Below are 21,374 nucleotides of genomic sequence, written 5' to 3' on the forward strand. Positions count from 1 at the left end.
AATTACTGCCTGAACTTCTTTAATCTTGTCGCATTATAATTATTACTCTGCGAATTCTTACGCATTTATAAATAGAGTGGTATACGTGATACGGAAAAGTGTTATTCTGATAAATGATGTAGTAATTATAGAGTTTAATGTGAAAATTAATAATGCAGTTTACCTTCCACTAAGGATGTTAAGAGCGTGACATTGGCAGCCTTCCTTCTTCCGGCTGGCAAGTTTAGTCCAATTTTTTCCAACTTTTCCCTAAGCAGACGTCCGCCATTCTTGGATTTTGCTCTAAAATAAAGAATCAATAGAAAAAATTAATCTCATGTATCAACATCGAAATGTTAGTACCATTATTTCTATCATTATTAAGTTCTGTCAATGAGAAATATTACAAGCTTCATTAACAAATACTAGCTACATATGTAAATCCATTTTTGTTTATTTTTTGACTCATGTTAATTTGTATAAATTGATTGACAATGATTTACTGAAAAAAGTGTTCTCAAGACTGAAACGCGTATATTGAGCTAATGCTCGTCGGTGAGCGCGGAAATTTCGAAACAGGATTGCTCCATTAATCATTTTTGTCATGATCTTTGACGGAAGAAAAAAGAAGTCTAACCGAGTAGAGGTAGCCTGGATAGAGAAACGAGAAAATTAACATAATCCATTGCTACGCGTGTCATCCGTCGTCTATTGAGTAACTCGACTTTGTGAGTACATCAGTCGATCGCGGATCAAGATACTTTTCAAACCATTCGAAAAAGCAACTTTAAATGGTACGCTTTTAAAAATCATAATTAGCTGCAATTATAAAAATTCTTCATCAGTATTCTTCTTGCACATCGAGTGTGTATCAAGATTATTTAAACAGATCGTTGAATCTTCAGTTTGATTTAACATATGGAAGAACGAACGTACATTCTTCTCACAGATTCAATTAAATTGAGGACTGGATACTTGACATCTTTCGTTTAAATGACGGTATTAAAGAGAGTAAACATTTCAGCACTGGAAGGTGCAAAATATTCACGAATAAGTTTCACAAGTCCTCGAGTATGTTTCGCGGAATTTGAGTGATCGATGCTGCTTAAACACATCCTATTCATCGATCATCCGTGGACCGACGTAACGGTAACGTTAACACACGTGGCTACTTTTGTTCGATGGAGTAGCCAACCCAGTCATTTTTCGCTTCGCCCGGCAATTAATACACTTTACCGCTACGATCTTTTAATATCAGATATCTACCGATAGGATCTCAGCTCATGGAAATAATATTTCGTGCTACTTCCGTGACACGTCGATTCCGACCTTCCAGAAATAAATCACATTGTCGTAATCCTCTTCGATGCGTCGGCTTGATTTAGAAATGTACAGTCGTTTATAGCTCACGGATCAGATAGCATTTTATTAGCCATGATAATCTTGTTTACGATGGTTTTTGTGGTTTCTTCTTGTAGCTTTCCATGTTGCATTGTAGGATACGTAAAGGCTTGACTGAATTCTCGATATAAATGCACTCAAACAAAGTTTAATATGTATATCGTGGATGCTCTTTCCCCCAAAATTATTTAAAAACGTGCATTTTTTTAAGTTGAAGATAGAAATATATTTCTGCAAACACGTGGTTTAACAGGTGATTATCCTGCATAAACCGTGCAGTTATTATCCTCGCATTTCTACTCCTCCATAATTTTACTGAACTCGGTGTCCTCCTACTAACCGTTTGCAAACGTTTCACACCATTCAAGAAATCGCTCGCGTCTCCTACATGTATTTGTGTATTATCGACGCCAGTCCGGCAAAAGATTCCTTTGTAAATGAGTACGTGACGAGAGCGATTCTCCATTCATTACAGAGTCTTGTCCCGGGAAGAATATTTCGCGTTCTTCAGCGAAACCCATCTTTCTTCGCACCCTTCCCACTCGATTTTCTCTCCCCCAATTCGAACTCTAGGACATCCACTGATTGCTCGAGACGTTCTCGACTACTGCCATCGTTAATCCTTACGGTTCACGATTGTTGATAAATCAAAGAATGCTTCGCGATTTCCACGATTAGAACGCGAGAAATTACACTGTTTTATGAATGAAAGAATTGCGTACTATATTTCAGAATCACTTATATTATCAATAATCATCGGAACAGCTATTTTACGAGCCATTTAATTATCCACGGTTGAAGTTTAAGGCGATACGATTATCTGACAAGATTATAAATTACATCCTGCATTTTCTTGTTTAGATTTCCAGCGATCTAATCTCAATCTTGAGTACTTCTTTTTTTAAGATTGTAATAAATTCCGAGGTTACAACATACGAATGGAGGGATCGTGGTTAGGCTAAGGGGAGACCTGATAACAACAGGTGAACGTGAATCTTTTTCGAATAATCGACGACGCGAAGCTTAAGTTACGCGGCATTCCCCGTTGGAACAATCGTATCGTAGGATCTTTTGTAATGCAATATAACTGTCGATCGTAAACCTCCGTTTACGGTCATAAAGATGCAACGCGGCTAGAAAAGAAGAGAAAGTAGAAGAAATAGATAAAAGGGATGAAGGGGGAGTAAAAGAGAATTTACGATGTCGTCAAATGATCGTCTACAAATAACACCTACCGATTGCTATCATTTGCATCCTCTACAAATTCACAGACTTACTATTTGCATAAAAAAAATGCAACAAAAATGTAATAACTTCGTCATTATTTAAATTCTGCGGAGAAGACAACTTTTAAATTTTACAAGTAACATGAAGGCTTCTTTGATTCTGAATATTTTTTATAGCAAAAAAATATTGAAGATGACAAGTGGGAATTATCTGGCCATAAAATGGTCGTTGATTTTTTAATACTTGGTTTACTCGTTGCTTAACATTTCTCAGTGAAACAATTATCTCTTAGTCTATTATACCTTATCGTCGACAATGTTTCATGTTAAAGAATGCTCGGTTCACCACAGCAATTTTCAAAGTCGTTAACCGATCGCGAGGAAGAAAATGCAAAATCATACGTTCGTATGGAGTTTTACGATTGCTGCGTGAACAAGTGTGCACATTTTTTGTGTGACATCAGGGAACATTTACAAGATTCTTATTCGATGCATCGTGCAAATCTAAATAGGCTTTGAAGCATGGTCGCTTGCAGTTAGAGAACATCGACATGAAAAATGACTAAAATAAATACAAGTTGCGTGTCTAGTTTTAATTTACTATTAATAGAAACAGGTTGAGAATTTCAATGATTCTTGGTCGCGAGAAATCGAATGCGAATATCATTAATAAAACAAACTGTTGGTCGAAGCGGTTCTATAAACTGGCAATTTTAATTTCGTTTTCGAAGCTGGCAATTTAAGAGGGTCCGACGCGTACTGTAAGGCCGTCGATCGTAAACTTTAATTCAGCGTGAAGGTAGAATCACACATGAAAGATAGAAGGGCTGCGAGAGACAAAAGAAAAGCAGACGGTAGAGGATCTATGGTGGCGCGAGAACCGGGCGCGTGTAATTATCAGTCGGATCGCTATTCGAATGGATGAATTATATCACGCCGCGGTGCATCGGATGCACTGCCAGCCGGAGGGCCGATACACCAGGAATTGACACTCGGAGCTACGCAATTATTAATGTCTCATTTGCATCGGCTAGATCTGGGTCTGCTGTTATTGCCGGTTTCGTTCTCCTTTTACCCCTCCCGCTTTTATGCTTCACGCGCTCGCGGAATTTGCTCTGGTTGAAACCGCGAGGCCGCGTTTTATAGACAACCGCGTGGGCGTATGGAAAATGTTACAACTGTTTTTGTTCGCTCGATCGCTGCTCGTTATGGTTGTGCAACTGCCTATAGATTCGTGAGTGATCTTAGCTATGATGTTCCGTTGAAGGGTTATGAATACAGAAAGAGTGATCGTGCGTCAATTTCGTAATTCGAGGTTTCTTGTTTAACGTCATGACTTGACTTCTTTGTTAATACATTCTTATGGTCTCGTGCAAAGTAATCTGACGTACAAGTGAGAATATCGAGACGAATGAAATCAGCAATCGAGACGTAATAACGTTTCGTCGTACTATGCAGGATTATTTCCCTGAAAGTGGAATAAGCGTTGACTCGTACCACTGGCTCGGCTCGTTAACATCTCGTGCATCAGACCCCGACAAAGACGAACAGCTCTCTATTATTACTTATTACAACCAGCTATATAACACGCCTCTCTCGCCTCGCGTAATCCTCAAGCAAAAAGTCGAACGCGCGCGTATATTCGCGTACACGCGTTTCACGTGCGTGAGATACATTCGGCCGGTAGGTGCCGGGTGATTTATCCACGCCTTTGGTGATAAAGCATTGCGCAACGGATAGTGTTCTGGCCGAGTAAAATGGTGAATCAGATAAAGAACGGCTCTTCCCGCTTCCAAGAGAGAACACCATAAATCAGGCTGGGCCGCGCCGGGTATACGAGGTGGCCCGAATCGAGCGAACCCGCGTTTATTAATTAACCGGCTAGATAAAGTCGCGTAACGGTGAAACGTATCGGTATCTCGGTTCCGTGGCTGGTCCACACCATTGTTACGCTGTTACGAAGCTCCCAGACGTTTTTCCAGTACCAACGACAAATGTCCGGAAACGTGTACGCGTTATTTACAGACCCACGTATCTCGTGTTTCGTATCGTATCTTTTCGGATGAGGCATCGGTCAGCATCAAACGATACCGTTAAAATCCTTACTCAATCCGGGAACATTTACGTGCTCCCTTCCTGGTTGTTTCGCTTGTTCCGATACAAACCGAATACTATAAATAGATCGCAGATTCTATGCATAGAGAACGTAGTGTCAATTAATATATGAACTGTTCTACTAAATATCGTATCGAGCATTACACGAAATACCATGAGATGGGAAGTCGGATGTATTTGTTTCTAACGTAAGAGTCGACGACTTTACGATAGCTCGCGTCACACCGTCTGAGTACGACGGGGGTTAATCCGTTTATAAAATTGTATTATGCAAACGAGGCGGTTGGTGCAAGTTGGAGCGCGGGTTGCAGGTTTCAAGGCAGTATCTTACCTCCGTAAGACTCCGCCGAGGAGGCTCGCGTTTAAGCATTCCGGTGGCGATAGTCGTCTTTGTACCTCGGCTACCGTAACTTTGTACTTGCTGGTGCTGCTTAGTAACGATAATCGTCCTGGAACCGAGCAGAACACGTCCGATGGCTGCGCGTTGCCGCTCAACATCGCCTTCTCGCTCCTGTCCGACGGTTTCATGTCTGCGAACACACACACAACGTGTTTTACAACCGGCGAATTATGCGTTTCGCTGATTGGAAATCAATTAACCCGGTGTAACCGGGACGTGAAACTCCATGCTAGACGTTTTAATTTATTGCAACGTTCGATTGGACGTGAATATGCATGCGCGAGGATTAAGGTTTACGGGTATCTCGATTATGTTTCTGCGGAGAAATGTAAATACAATATGTGTGTAGTAAAATAAATATATAAATGCAGTCAACCTTTCTTAAAGATAAAAGATTAGAGACAGGAGTGGCAAGGTTTATTGCGGATTCATAATAGATGAAAAGTAGTTAATGCTCATTATCATTAAAGACTTTACACTAAATCAAAGTATAAATCTTAGAAGACTATCACATTCAGAATTCCTTCCTTATTCGAATTTGCATAAAATATTTCTCAATTAATTTTATTCCGATAAAAGGAATCCAATAATCCTCTTAAGATTACTGTAGACGACTCCTGTAAGAGGTCAAAGAGGGTTTTAACGAGTGGACGGTACGGAATACCGAAACGGACGGTTCCGGCTGAAATTACGTTATCTCCGGCTAGGTATGGGTGCATAACCATGATACCGAGGCAATATCCTACGCGAAATATTTTAAATTCGCCGTAGCTCGTCCCGTTTTCGTTTCTATGCACCGATAGGTCCCGGTTATTGCATCGTTCCTCTGGAATGCTTAATATAGGGCCGCGGGCTTCGGACAAAGCCGTGTTATTACAAGGCGAATCGATGGTCAACTTATAACTTGAAACTCTTCATTGCTTCGCAGCATCATGAGGCCACACCTATGGTTCTGAATAAACGATACCCGAAAACCGATAACGTCGAAATTTTTATCCTAAAAACCATGCTAACATGACTTTTCGCCACCCCTTCGTTTTTGTATAATGCTTGGGTTTCATGCATCGAAATTCCATTGAATAGCTTGATAACATACCGTGCGTACGTCGTTTTAAAAACGTGTTCAATACTGTAATCCCTGTTAAAAGTATTTTCGACGTTGAAGTCTTGTAATAAAGCAGCAGCTCTCTTTCTAGCGCTTTCTAACTTGGTTTTCTGTTATCATTATGCTAGTCCCATTTTGTGCTGTTGAAACCTCTGTGATATTTATTGTATCGCGGGATACGCGGTCGAAATGATCTCTCTAGATGAAAATCAATTTCGATTGACGCATGATTCGAAACACATTTCGCTCACACAGCTAGGAGGGAATGAGAGGGAAAGAGGAAGAGAGTGCAAACAAGTTGTCAAGTAGAATCAATCCACATCGACGTCTCGATCGGCCGGGTCAAGCGTGGTAATAAATTTCTTAGCGAACCAAATAGGTCGACGTGGGCTTGTGTTCCGCGCTTATAAATTGTAATCCCGAGAATGAAGCGGTAGGAAATCGTGTAACGGTAATAGGCCTGTCGATGGAGCTGACCAGACAATTTGGTGGCATCGTACGTAAACATCCATCATTTTTATATAATTTTTTCTTTATTACATTCGTACATATAACAAGTCGTTCTGTTTCTCAAGTTAAAAATCTAACATGCTGTGTTTCGTCTTATCATTCACTAGCATGAGTACTATCGAAGGTGAAGTAGTTTGGTGTGCAGTAAAATGCAATGTAAAATGTCAAAAGGTACTCGAGATAAAAAAAAAAAGCGAGGGGGAGAACGTTTCTTGATGTTACCTCCGTTATCTTGATCTGAGTAACGGCACTGGAAGGTGCATTAATTTATTTAATGGGAATAACTCATGTATTGCTTACGTTAGTCGGCTGTGAAACGTGTAATTATCGGAGGGGTCGTTTTAACCTTTCGCCGGTGCGAATTGTGAAACGGTCTCACTCATCGATGAACACTGATATCGGGCAATCGATCGGGAGTTAATTACAAATGCGTCGTTTAATTCGATCGGCGAATGAAAAAGAGGAAACCGTGACATTTTCGCCGATGCGTCTCTTCCTCAATTTTCATAATAATTGTCTCGCGAGAATATTTTACTATGATATAAATGTTTTTAAGAGAAATTGACCGTTACCTAAGAGGTCGATCGTGGGCCGATTGATCTTGACGGGTAAATTGCAATGCAACGAGGCGGCCACTGAAATTATACGCCGATATTCATTCATGACGGTGATTTGCAAATTGCCGGGTGTGCATGAAAAAAGAAATTCGTCTCCCCCTTTTTGCCATCTAAATTTCGCGTTATACTTTTTCTCGTCGCGGAGATTATATGTCAATTTATCGCTGCGAGAGCTGTGATGCTATCGCTAAGTCGTTTAACTCGGTTAATAATAGAGCGCGAGATATTTCGGAATTATTACTTTCCCTTCGCGTCTGACTAATGCGATGCTAATGTTAACCTAGCTTTCTCTAAAATTAAACGATTTTAACGCGCGGTCATCCGCGGGAGTCAATATCAAATCATTTTTTCGAAATTCTTCACCTTTGACCCATTCATATACCAACTAAATCAAAATCCAATTGCCGAGATGATCGTGGAATGTGTCGTTGAAACTCGCCGCTATAAATTTCGCTGTATGAATTCGAAATTTAATCGACTAATGAGATTTTCACTCATCCTTCACGTTCTTCTTGACGACGACGCGACGCCGGCGTATAGAAAGCGTATACGTATTAACGGCAATATCCACGGCCAGATCGCTGGCGTCTTGTTCCAGGCTAAGATAACGTCTAGGAAGTCGCCACCAGACAATTTGTCATTCGGGCAACGTAGATATATTGCCGGCGCTTGTGAAACAAAAGCGCTAAGAACTGTGAAAACCCTCTTTCACGGTAAACAGATTGATCGTAGTTGATTAAGTCGCTTGTATGTATAACTGCGGTAATTATGGGACAGCAACTGGTAACGAGTACAGTCGATTTTTATGTAATTTAAGATACTTGTGGTATCAGTTAAAAAAGGTACATATGTATACAATTATTATAATAATTCTATGATATTTTTTAATTCAATATTGTTCATTGACATCTGAGATACTGAATAATTTTAAGGAAATAGTTTTATTTCGCATCCTAAGTAAACGGAATAATTGATAGCTAAATAGAAATTTATTAAAACAGTTAAAACAGGGTGAGAAAAATTGATGGCCATTGATCATGGTTAAAGTCTCATTAAGCGATTAATTTCGCAACGAATTTTTCACTCGACTTTGCAATTCACAATCGTTTGTCAGAGACATCGGAATCGGTATCGCGTGGGTAGTCAATTAAGCCTGGAACGGCAATAAATCGTCGCTGCCGTTTCATCTGAATAAAACTTCTTCGACGCCGGTAGATCTTAGGACGCGGAACAACAGGTAGATCGTAGCAGTAGGTAAATCGTGGGCGGGTTTCTACGTTCGAATGCCATTATAATGTTGGGAAAGTTACAATGAAGCAGCTCGATACTGGCAACGCGCCGCGTGATTCTCGATCACGAAGCTTGTTGATGGCTATCTCGCAATGTTTCGTCGTTCCCGATTCGTGATGGATTAAATCAGAAAATTCAACGGCAGAGTTTCTTCAACATTTTTCATCTTCCAATCTTATGTTCCATTTATCAATACCCTCTTTCTGCATATGAAATGCTTCTCAACCTCGTGATCGCTCGTTGTGTTACATTAGTACTGTAGATTTTCCAGACTTAATAAAAATTCGTGATTTAAATGTATAAACTCTGATAACACATTAAGAACAATTGAAGAATCGCTCAGAAACGAATCAATACAATCCCATGTTGATTCAAAGCTAAACTGGAACACTTACTTTCGAATCAATGTGTTCTGTCACTAAATCATCAATTCAATTAATCGGGAATCATTTTTAATTCCAGTATTTCTCGAATCAGTAGTCCCGCCGTTAAATACAAATTGTATAATTTCCGAGAAGTCAAAATTATATACACGACAGTTTATATCTGTTCATTATCGTTCCGTCATTATCATTATCATCGCGGACACGTGTCCACGATTTTGCATGAGTCGATGTTTCTGCAACCTGTTCGTACGTTTCTATGAAGTAGGTATCGATGCACACGCGGCTAATGCAGCCGACGCGCTGTCATTCATCATCCATTCAGCTAATTAGATATTCAAATGAACGAGATGCGTAAAAAGAAGTTTCCCGCGCGCATGATCACGGCAAAATAATTTGCAATTAAACGTCGCCGTGAATCTGTGAAAATCTATACTCATTCATCATATTTATTCTGTTGCCTTTAATTATTGCACCGTCTATGAAGTGGTTAACAACAAAGTTGTTTTAGATAAACGATCGTTATGCTTTTTTCGTATGGTACATGCATACATTTTACTTCTTGCCATCGCCTCGAATAAGAAAACAGAAACGAAGAACCTGAATCTTATTTATATGTATATAGTGTTAAATATTAATTATTATTTCTTCATTAATCACCGGAAGTGACAGTTTTGATCATAAGGAGCAAGAAGGTGCATGTTCTTAAATCGGAATACTTGAAACTGTATTATGAAAGCGATATGGAAAAGCAGCGAGGTACTTGAAAATTGCAAAAGCAAATAATCAGCAAAGTGAAATATGTTAGTTCAGGAGCGATGATCGATTTATCAATCGTGCGAGTGGAAACGATCGGCGATCCCAGCAGCCCACGACGACTCGCTATTTATCCATAGCCGCGGGCCTGTTTAGAGAAATCATTTCACGGCGAGATGCAACGGAGTCCACGATTTTAATGAGTCGATCCGGTGAACGCGGCTGATTTATAGCTGGATTACGTAACGCGATTATTACACAGGTGTATTGATAAATTAATACATTCGCGACCGGGTGCAAGCGCGCAGCCGAGCAGCGTGAACCACAAATTAATCGGCGCCCGGTTCGTTTCCTTACTTTGTAATTAAGACACTGGCGGCTGCGGCGGGAGCTGTTAATGCGAAACGCGTTGATCCGATATCGCGATAATAGATGTAATCCTCGTGTTTTTTTTCTCTCACAGATATCAGCTCGATTGGATTTCCACTCGCTTACGAAACAGACTTCACCATATTTTTAATTTACTCGTTTTTTTTTTATCAACCTGACAATAAGTAGAAAGTGCATAATCTGTTTATGTGCCGATATGAATACAAATTGATGTATGTAAGATTGTACATTATTTATGTTGTAATTTTAATTTAGAAAAATATTATAGGAACAACAGATTGGCATATCTCACTATAAAATTAAAATCAATGCTCGATTAAAAATAATGATAGTAAATACGTGTTCGCTAGATTTACGATCAATTTTTAGAAGCGGTGCGTCAATCGATTCTAGCTAGTCAATTTCAGCGTTACATAAACAGATCTTAAACTTTCCTCAGATTCAATTCAGAAATGTATCTCGCGATTTCTCATCGCTTTTAGATAATTTTTCACGGGTTACGTATTACATGCTGAACGGCTCTCAGGGTAATGTGATGTTTTAATCGGCCTTCGCCAGTTGATCATTTGTTTCACAGCGGTCGATTATAAATCAAAGCTGAAATACGCGTCTGAATAATTATCCGAAAAAGATTTCAATTACATCACTTTCTCGATGTTTGTTTTTTTTTTTTAATATGTGATCTGTTACTTCCTTTCGTGATTATCTGTCATGCGTTATGTAATATCGCATTTGCAATGATCTTAACTGAATTAAAGACCCGACAGCGCATAATTATATAGAAAATCATTCGTATCAATGGTTCCTGTTTGAATTAAATCTGTACAAATACCCCGGCTTAACAGATATGGAATCTAGTCTAATATCCGTGCATCTCGAATGCGAAACCACTTAATTTGCAAAAGTAAGAAATAGGCTTGAATTCTCGCACGTGCAGTTCCGCGCACGCACAATTTCCTGGGCAATCAACGTCCCGGAAACTTAACCAATCGTCGCGTAGGAACGAGTTCACTTATTTCTCGACCTTGATTGGTTACCAGCGAGTCGGCTGGGGTGTGACTTTTCGAGCAACCCTTGGCGAGCGTGACGACGCGCCACAGGGGTGTCCCACGAGGCAGGGATCCACCTGGCCCGAGGGCAACGCGCCACTGGTCCTCGTTAATTTCATTACGGGGGTTTGATTTTAGAAGGTTAGGCTACCCCCTCGCAAAAATGGTCGTCGTCCTTTCTGAACAATGCGAGAAAAGCACTTACACGAATTTCATTCTATCGAAATCAATTTACCGGTAGCGAGCACTGGATGATGTTTTCCATTACACAGAGGGCAGTTAGGCAGATTGCGAGTTTTGTTGCTCAGGGCCTCACTTCCTGTTGCTCGTTCATATTTTGTTTAGGTAATACGAGATAGAAGCTAATCAATGTAAAATCGTGTCGATTATATTAAAAGGCGACTCAGGATGGAAGATAATTTTATAACCTGCAAGGATTATAACTGAGAGCGTGCAAACAGAACGTTTTTGTAGAGGAGAGATTTTATCTAAAGGCTTTAGTACTTAAGTAAGTTAAATGGAGATCGAGATTACGATATAATTCGCCGTATCTTAAATTGAATGAAGTTTTCTAATATTTAATGAAATCCAGTTTAATATTTAAGAAACTTGGCATTGCATAAGGATACTATACCTATATGTATAATATATCGAGCGTCTGTTTTATATGAAATAATGAGCCATGATTTCTAATGTAAAATTCATTCGATACTAGAAACGTAATCAAAATAGGAAAGAGATGCATAGGAATAGTTTCATTGGAAACTGGTTTCCCATACATAATGTAAATTCACTAACGTACAATAATTAGTTTGCCGATGGAGATAGAATAAAACATGTTTCCTGTGACAAGAAGGAATTATTGAAAGACATGCAAAGATCGAATCCATGAATCATCGATCTAATTTTACTTTGAACAATGCGAGATCGATCAATTTTTTTCATCGAGCCATAAATAAAATATTTCGAGTAAAGAGTGGTGAAAAAAAATTCACTTTACGAAGGATAACGAGCCGATTTCACGTCCGCGTGTGACGAAACCAGTTTGCCGAAGATTAAAACGGTATTATCATAATGTCCTCCTAATAAAACACGGCTGACAACTCGCGGGATATCCAAAATACACGTTGCCCGGGCACGGCGAACCGTAAATTACGGTTCCTGGTCATAAGTCAAGCGCGATCGACGTGGATAGGCGAGCGTAATTTTCGGATTCAGCTGGTAACACCCAACGGAGGCCGAGGCACGGTAATTTAAGAGCACAATGCGTAACCTGGCTGTCCGTAACGACGCGAGTTAATTGACCAAACGTCATTGACCGGGTAAATTAGAAAAATCGTTAACATAGTAAAAGTCGTGGCCGTCCGCTGGCCTCATTTCAATGATTAATTGTTTCTAATACCGCTTCGGCCTCTGATAGCTGCTTCGACAGCCACCGTTGCCAGAGATTAACCACAAAAACTCGTTTCCTTACGCAGCGATCGTCGATCTCTTTTTATTCTTTACGTTAAACAAGAAATTTTATCTTTAATTTCCTTTCCTTTCATTTTTCCAACTTAATTTGTCCCTCGCGTGTCAGGTTGACGTAACCAATAGAACAAAAAAGGAAATTGTTTTTTTTACGAGTGTGAGTACAAGTGTTCGTTCTCCCTTGTATGCCTCTTATTTTGTATATTAATTTAAAGATAATTCAGCGATTCGCGCAAGGCAATTTGTTTGTACATTTTTATTGGAAAGGGACAGAGTATATGAAACTAGTATTTTGAACAGTGGAAGCAGATGTCAACAGATGTCCGGTTATACCCTGAAATATGAACTCGTATTCCTGAATAATTTCCCAAGTACTTATCTGAAACCTACAGTTACACCAAATGTTGGCACGGAATAAAAACTCCCACTTCAAATACGCCAGAAATGTTCTTATTTAGTTAGTTTCTTAATAAACAAGTTGCATTTAAAATATTCTTTTACTTAAAGTTAATATTATTTCTTTTAATCCTCGAATAACCTGCAAGGATTATAACTGAGAGCGTGCAAACAGAACGTTTTTGTAGAGGAGAGATTTTATCTAAAGGCTTTAGTACTTAAGTAAGTTAAATGGAGATCGAGATTACGATATAATTCGCCGTATCTTAAATTGAATGAAGTTTTCTAATATTTAATGAAATCCAGTTTAATATTTAAGAAACTTGGCATTGCATAAGGATACTATACCTATATGTATAATATATCGAGCGTCTGTTTTATATGAAATAATGAGCCATGATTTCTAATGTAAAATTCATTCGATACTAGAAACGTAATCAAAATAGGAAAGAGATGCATAGGAATAGTTTCATTGGAAACTGGTTTCCCATACATAATGTAAATTCACTAACGTACAATAATTAGTTTGCCGATGGAGATAGAATAAAACATGTTTCCTGTGACAAGAAGGAATTATTGAAAGACATGCAAAGATCGAATCCATGAATCATCGATCTAATTTTACTTTGAACAATGCGAGATCGATCAATTTTTTTCATCGAGCCATAAATAAAATATTTCGAGTAAAGAGTGGTGAAAAAAATTCACTTTACGAAGGATAACGAGCCGATTTCACGTCCGCGTGTGACGAAACCAGTTTGCCGAAGATTAAAACGGTATTATCATAATGTCCTCCTAATAAAACACGGCTGACAACTCGCGGGATATCCAAAATACACGTTGCCCGGGCACGGCGAACCGTAAATTACGGTTCCTGGTCATAAGTCAAGCGCGATCGACGTGGATAGGCGAGCGTAATTTTCGGATTCAGCTGGTAACACCCAACGGAGGCCGAGGCACGGTAATTTAAGAGCACAATGCGTAACCTGGCTGTCCGTAACGACGCGAGTTAATTGACCAAACGTCATTGACCGGGTAAATTAGAAAAATCGTTAACATAGTAAAAGTCGTGGCCGTCCGCTGGCCTCATTTCAATGATTAATTGTTTCTAATACCGCTTCGGCCTCTGATAGCTGCTTCGACAGCCACCGTTGCCAGAGATTAACCACAAAAACTCGTTTCCTTACGCAGCGATCGTCGATCTCTTTTTATTCTTTACGTTAAACAAGAAATTTTATCTTTAATTTCCTTTCCTTTCATTTTTCCAACTTAATTTGTCCCTCGCGTGTCAGGTTGACGTAACCAATAGAACAAAAAAGGAAATTGTTTTTTTTACGAGTGTGAGTACAAGTGTTCGTTCTCCCTTGTATGCCTCTTATTTTGTATATTAATTTAAAGATAATTCAGCGATTCGCGCAAGGCAATTTGTTTGTACATTTTTATTGGAAAGGGACAGAGTATATGAAACTAGTATTTTGAACAGTGGAAGCAGATGTCAACAGATGTCCGGTTATACCCTGAAATATGAACTCGTATTCCTGAATAATTTCCCAAGTACTTATCTGAAACCTACAGTTACACCAAATGTTGGCACGGAATAAAAACTCCCACTTCAAATACGCCAGAAATGTTCTTATTTAGTTAGTTTCTTAATAAACAAGTTGCATTTAAAATATTCTTTTACTTAAAGTTAATATTATTTCTTTTAATCCTCGAATGAGCTTTCCAATTTCCAAATTTTTGATTATTTATCAGAGCGAAGCTCCGAGAAAATATATCTTCGAGTCGCGTTAAACTGGAGCACGTCGAGGACTGACGAAGGAGCCAAGGTAAGCTGCAAGTAATTGTATAACCGGCTTCCGAGAAACGGAATGTGTGCATGTTGTATCCTCGACGTTGCCAGCCGATTCGATGATTCGATCGTGACGAGCATTTTTTGATGACAAAATCATAAATATCGAATGGAACATCCATTATAATTATCAGATCTAGTAATAATTAATGTCGTTTTCCAATACATTTCCATAAACTAAAAAACGACACTAATTATTACTAGACCTGACAAAATAATTTCAATAGCATAAACGAATCGTTTTTCCATTTTATCTGGTCGAGCTAATTAAACCAGAAACTCCTTCACGCCAACAGTCGAATCGGAAAAATTGTTTGTACAATTCTCGATTCTAAAATGACAGAGGTATGAAAGAAGCAGATCAAAGTGCACACGGTTACACTTTTCTAAATTCGACGGCGCGATGTGAGGCGCGTTCGCGAAACAAAGGGAACAATGGTCGAAACGTAAGGGAAGGAAAAACTGGCCAAATAAGCCTGGAGAGGGCGAAGTAACGAAGCATATAATAACCCAGGGTGACGTTCGAACAAACAGCCATCTGTAGGTAATACCCCTGTGGTGTGTAACGCCCCGAAAACTGCAGCCCGCCAAGAAATTACAATGACAATGAACGAAATCCGATCCGCCTGCGGGCATACTCTCTCTTTCTCTATTTATTCTTCGCACCTCCGACATAAAACCGTGTTCAGAGTCGATCCTGACCGGTACACACCTTTCCCACCATTGTATCATTCAAAGAATCACAAGGGTTGCTCTATTAGCAAGTTGAATAAAGTAGAAGCATAAATCGAATGAAGTATTCGAATCCATATAAAATTCTGATAAAAGCTAAGAGATAATTAAATCTGATCTATAAGTAGTATTTCTCTACTCAAGTCACGAGCGTCTATCGGCTAATTATAAAGCAAGCGCGACCTGGTTATCGGTTCTCGAGAGATTCCGCGATTTCCGTTGAGGAGGAATAAAATAACCGCGTGACACTTTCGCAACGCGCGGAGTTAGCCGGGATTCCTCTCGCATGGGCCAAGAGAAGCGCAAGTTTCCTTATAATAGAGGAATCCGCGACATCCTCCTGCCGCGTCGGATAACTGGTTCAGCGTTACGCAACCGGCTACATTGGGCAGCGTCTATTCGTTCGCGCAACACGTCCAGATAGGAAAAACCCTGTCGCGTGTCGAACGAAAGCGTGTTCCGTACAAATCGGTTATCTGTATGCTTATAGTTCTGAGAATCTGGAACGGGATTGGCGTGAAAGTGCGACCCACTATCGGCCGGCCGATTTTATTAGCCGAGCTTAGAAGATAAACCTTTAATTAGGCCGATGACGTACGGACTTTTACCTGGTTCGATCTTATCTAGCCTTTTTCGTCGAAGGAAAATAAGAAGCGATAGCGTTAGCGGATTTGAGAACATGAAGGTAATTGGGTGTATAATTTGCTAATTTGTTCGGTGGGCTAGTTGGTTCACGGGTGGCTTTTATTCAGGTTATCTTAATTGCTGGAACAGTGCACGACCAAGGAACTGGTTAATCTTTTATGAAACGTTCCTTTTTATTTTGCTGTATGATGGAAAGCATTCGTCTTATTACATTTTTGAGTCGATTAAATGACATAATACGGATCATATAAAAATTATTTGAATTAACGTGATAAGATTGCCAGTTTTCAATAAATATGAGTCGACAGCATAAGATAAAAATCAGTGATTTCAACGATATCTGTCTTGTTAATTCAACTACTGTTGAATTCGTATTAACTTGACGTCATACGAAGAATTCTATCTATCTTTTTACTTGTTTAAGGCATCGTCCATTTACCGGAGAGCTACCGATATGACGCGCAGATAGATAAATCCTAATTAAAAGTGACAAGTTGCCAACGCGGCTGCTTGATACTTCCGGTGCAACGGTCGAGAGTTCATCATTTCCTTTCTCTTTATTTCAATCCAATATAAAAACGTTTGATAATGAGCATTAGAAGAAACAAATTTAATAGTAATAAAATTGTTTCTTTGTTTTATACAAAGTGTTTGTTGCCTGTACAAGAAATCAGGAAATTGGTTACTCACTTTTTAGTAGAGGCAGGTCGTTCATGAATCCTCCGTCGTCTACATTTGTGTTCTGAAATAAAAGTTTTATACAAAGTGTTTGTTGCCTGTACAAGAAATCAGGAAATTGGTTACTCACTTTTTAGTAGAGGCAGGTCGTTCATGAATCCTCCGTCGTCTACATTTGTGTTCTGAAATAAAGAATACAAAAGCACATCAACTTTCCGTATATTCTAATTAAACAATTTGCTTCTCTATACAATTTCTCATAAAATGAAACTATGAAGTAATAGCTTGCATTTTGCTTCACATGTTTCACGATAAGATGAATCAGAGAAAATCAGAATCGAATCCTTAATTTATCAATCGATTGAATGATCGAATTTCGTAATTACATTTTGTAAAAATCGCTGGAATTTTGGTCAGCGAATTAGTGAAAGCACAAGAACAAGTAGAATGGTAATAGAGAAAATGCATTGGGATTACGTACATCGTCGCTCACCTGGGGGTCGTCTACGAGGCTGCTGTGGAGAACGAGATCGGTTTGGTCGAGGCCCGGGGGTGGCAGGAGGGCGTCGGGACGACGAACGGCGCCGTATTCGACGCCCCTACCGCCGCCACCTCCACCTCCTCCGCCTCCACCACCGCCTCCACTATTGCGTCCACCGTCGTACGGGAACGACGCGTGCATGTTCGTCTGAAATTCATAATACATCAAACTTGTCATTAATTTCATTCAAGCATAACGATCATGAAATATCAATAAATTTTAATGATTTTTAATTTGAATATTTCATACAGAGCGAGTGTGTAAGAGTATCGTATATAACTTGTTTAAAGATTTTATCAAGTGTATGATTTCATTATATGATGGACGAGGACTAAATAAATGCCCCGTTGCATTTTCGTAAATTAAAACGCGTTTCTGTCAGGTTTAATAATGAAAATCAAAGATTGATAAACGATATATTTCTTATTGACTGACCCTGCATAATTTTTAATATAATAAGCTTATTTATTGTGTTAATTGATGTAGATGTGATGTTACATCAATTGTCGCAAGTGCTGCTGCCGGTAGAGAGACAAAAAAAAGACATCGGCCACTTCCATTCAAGTTATTGGCGATTACGAAACCTGCGATGCAACTAAGAAAAAATTGTTCAATGGAAACATTTACGTACGTACGCGAAATAATCGCGGTATAATTAGACGGCAAGTATGTCGCAGTCTATCCGCGTGAGTGAACCGAGTTCTCTTCAGAGACACGTGCAAACGACTTTATTTTTTGTCGACTGTCAACGCGTTGCATTATGCGCAGGTCACTCTTCGTATTATTCTATTTTCAACTTGATATCTCAACTGTATTTTAACATCCACCAGATCGAACTTAATTCGTCCATCTTTATTGTTTCTTTTCGTCGTCCGTGAGAATTGGCCCAGTCTTCTGAGAATTTTCAAACGTTTTTGTTCATACAGCAGTTGAGGCGCAATTTGCGTGTAATTTTCGTGCACCGGTGCTGATACGCTTAAAGCTATATTCCGTAATTAACCATAAATTCGTCCGGTGACATCGAGTTAATTTGACTCGAGTATTAAATAAAGTTTCGACCGGGTACGATAATTCCGAGGCGTACACGAAGTAAACGTCAGATATTAAAACCAATTAAAAGCCCCATACGCCGGACGATTACGTAAATCATCCTGTCGTACTGTTAAAAAAATATATCATTCATTGAGGAAAATTAACATTATAATCAGATCGATTTTTACTAATTTACTACACGCGTGGCTATCCTCTTTCCAGTGAGTAAATTATTCATAGAAGTTGTAACGGCATCGGATTAAACTTGAGACGAGATGAAAATGGATATTTAATTACTCTGCTTATCAATCGAGTCTTTCATAGAAGTATGTCAAAATATATTAATTAACGACAAGGTATGTTGACACGCGGATTAAATCTTTGAATTAAATCTTACGTAAGAATCGGTGGACGTGTGTGAGTAAGCACTTACGTTAGAGGACGGTCTTCTAAGAATTGAAACAGACATACGTTCGGAATCTTAATCACATCCAACGAGAAAAACCAGAGATTTTATCCAGACTGCAAGTCGGTCGTGTAACAAATACGGTTGTATTACAGGCCCTTGCCATTATTGTCATATATCTTTCCTATTCCTCCAGCATCGGGAACAAATCTCGCACGTTTCTCTCATTTCCCCGTCAGATTCGTTCTATTGTAATGATTTTGCAACTATTCTAGATCTAGCGATACCTTCCTTTAAGCAGCGAATGTTAATGGCAAAAATATAATTGATAAATAGAGTCAGATAAAATTGAAATGAATTTAGTGAATACTTCCACGTGTAACTTTCGTCGATTAGGGCAAAGTGCTTCATAATCACGTACATTAATAATTCTCAATCACGCTAAGGTCGTTCATCAGCGTTTAGAAGTAACAAATTTGCGCACTGATCATAGGAACGCGTTATCTCAAAAATTCGTGTTTAGCTAGGATTAACCCGATCATTTATCAACGTGACCCGATTAGCGACACTAACGAATCCAGATAAGACCACAGCCGATGATAAACGCGAAATTGTTCGATCCCTGCGCCCCGGATCGTCGCGATGATTTGATCGATCGAAAATCGCTTGTTCCCGGCCATTTAGAGTCTGGCTTTCACGCCGGCCAAAGAAATGGAAACGCGGTGCGCTAATTAACTCGGCTAAGTGGCCGCGGCCGACTCTACCTGCTAAGCGCCTATCGACGGACAGTGTTAGTTATAAATTGATGTAACCGTGCCGGCCGACTAATGAGATGAAATGTGATCGCCTTTCTCTCGTTAAACGCTCGGCGACCGGTATCGATACTGATAAGTGGGATAACCCTACGGATATAACAAGACCTTACCGTGTGTACTCCTGCCGATTTTGTTTTGCGACAATAAAATCGAGATTAGTGGAAATAAATAAATAAATAAATAGACTATCGACTTCATATATTGAATGTGCAATAAATATAAAATAAACATAACATGCAATGAATAAGTATATATAAAGTATTAAGAAATTAGTGCACATGGCAAATATTTAATAATAAATTGAAATGAGTTTTTGAAACATTTATTTCTATATGAAAATCTGCAATTGATTGATAAGTAACACGGTTCCTTTTTCTTCTTATCATTCTTATAGAATGGTCTCTATCTCAATGAGGGAATATATCTAGATTATCGGTATTGTTCGGTAAGTAGCCGGCATTTAACTCTTTCCCGTGAGAAAGGCGCGTTCAACAATGAGACAGATTCACCGAATCTAAGATCCCCTGGCGAAGAGCCTGTCACAAATTGTACTCTCTCGAGCATAAATGTGGGATCGTGAAGGGAACCAGACGAGATACTATAATTCAGTATAAAACGCGTGGGGTAGAGTACGAGGAGGAGCCAGCTCGTTTTCAAGGATAAAGCTATTGGAATCGGTCGAACCACTTGGCTGATTATTGGCATTGTCGTCCTCTTTTTTCACAATCCTATCTTTTTCTTCAAACGCTTCTCACAGATTGATAAGCACAGTCCTATGTTGGATATACATTTTTATTGATATTACTTTTAAATATCTAATGTATTAATTTATTATTTCAAAGAAACATTCGTTTCGGAATATTGCGTAGTCAATATGTAATACTGAATCCAATCTTGAATCAATATAGCATCCCAAATCGTACTTTGATTCTCAATTTTTCTAATCAAATGATCAATCATTTATTTCTATAAGATTTCAATTTGTATTCAGACTCTTTTTCGCATAACTTTAGCCACTTGAATCGTTCTACTGAAATCGAGCGTATCACTGTTATCCAATTGAAGGGTGACGCAACATTAGTCATCGGCTGGAAAGCGCTTATTAATCATTTTATCGAGATCTGTGATTACCGATTACACGGCGATCGATTATTACACGCTTGCAATGCATTTCAGGCTATTTATGCTGCAAATGTCGTTTTTTCTCGCGTCGTCGTGAAACAACAAAGAAAAAGGATAGGTCTAAGGAAACCGTTTACCCCTTTTACCTGTCTCCTAACACTGTCTTAAGGATTGCAGTGCTTAGCATATTTCCGTCAAAGTAAACGTCCCTGGTATGCTCCCCGAGGAAATACCAAAGGTCAGCCGAAAATTTAATAAGTAAATTACTTGTGAGGGTGAGCGACGAACGTCCCGCGAGGGTGGTTTATTTCCAAAGTATCGAGCCAGCTCCGACATTAAAAGTATTCTCTATCTTGCGATTAATAAACTTACGAATAATCTTGCATTCTAATAAAAATAGTTCATTGAAACATAGTTCTATTTTATAGTAAAATGAGATTTTGTGTTCATTGTTATTAAAATAT

The 21,374-nt window shown here is 39.0% G+C and overlaps 1 protein-coding gene across 3 annotated transcripts in view; it reads right to left on the bottom strand.

The window, feature by feature from the left end:
• The window catches only part of TfAP-2 (transcription factor AP-2), a 67,375-nt gene that overhangs the window by 9,821 nt on the left and 36,180 nt on the right, over positions 1-21,374 (bottom strand). For all 3 annotated transcript variants that reach the window (XR_003389926.1, XM_018034486.2, XM_026818748.1), the window contains exons 3-6: positions 17,476-17,682; positions 17,125-17,176; positions 5,053-5,251; positions 164-282 (exon numbers count right to left, since the gene is read on the bottom strand). Coding sequence is in view for 2 of the 3 variants with exons in the window: in XM_018034486.2 (XP_017889975.1) it covers positions 164-282; positions 5,053-5,251; positions 17,125-17,176; positions 17,476-17,682 (577 nt within the window). In the remaining variant the exon portion in view is untranslated. The remainder of the gene's footprint in view (positions 1-163; positions 283-5,052; positions 5,252-17,124; positions 17,177-17,475; positions 17,683-21,374) is intronic.

Source organism: Ceratina calcarata, unplaced genomic scaffold (assembly GCF_001652005.2).
Source record: "Ceratina calcarata isolate Rehan_Ccalc_2016 unplaced genomic scaffold, ASM165200v1 scaffold144, whole genome shotgun sequence".
Taxonomy (NCBI): Eukaryota; Metazoa; Arthropoda; class Insecta; order Hymenoptera; family Apidae; genus Ceratina; species Ceratina calcarata.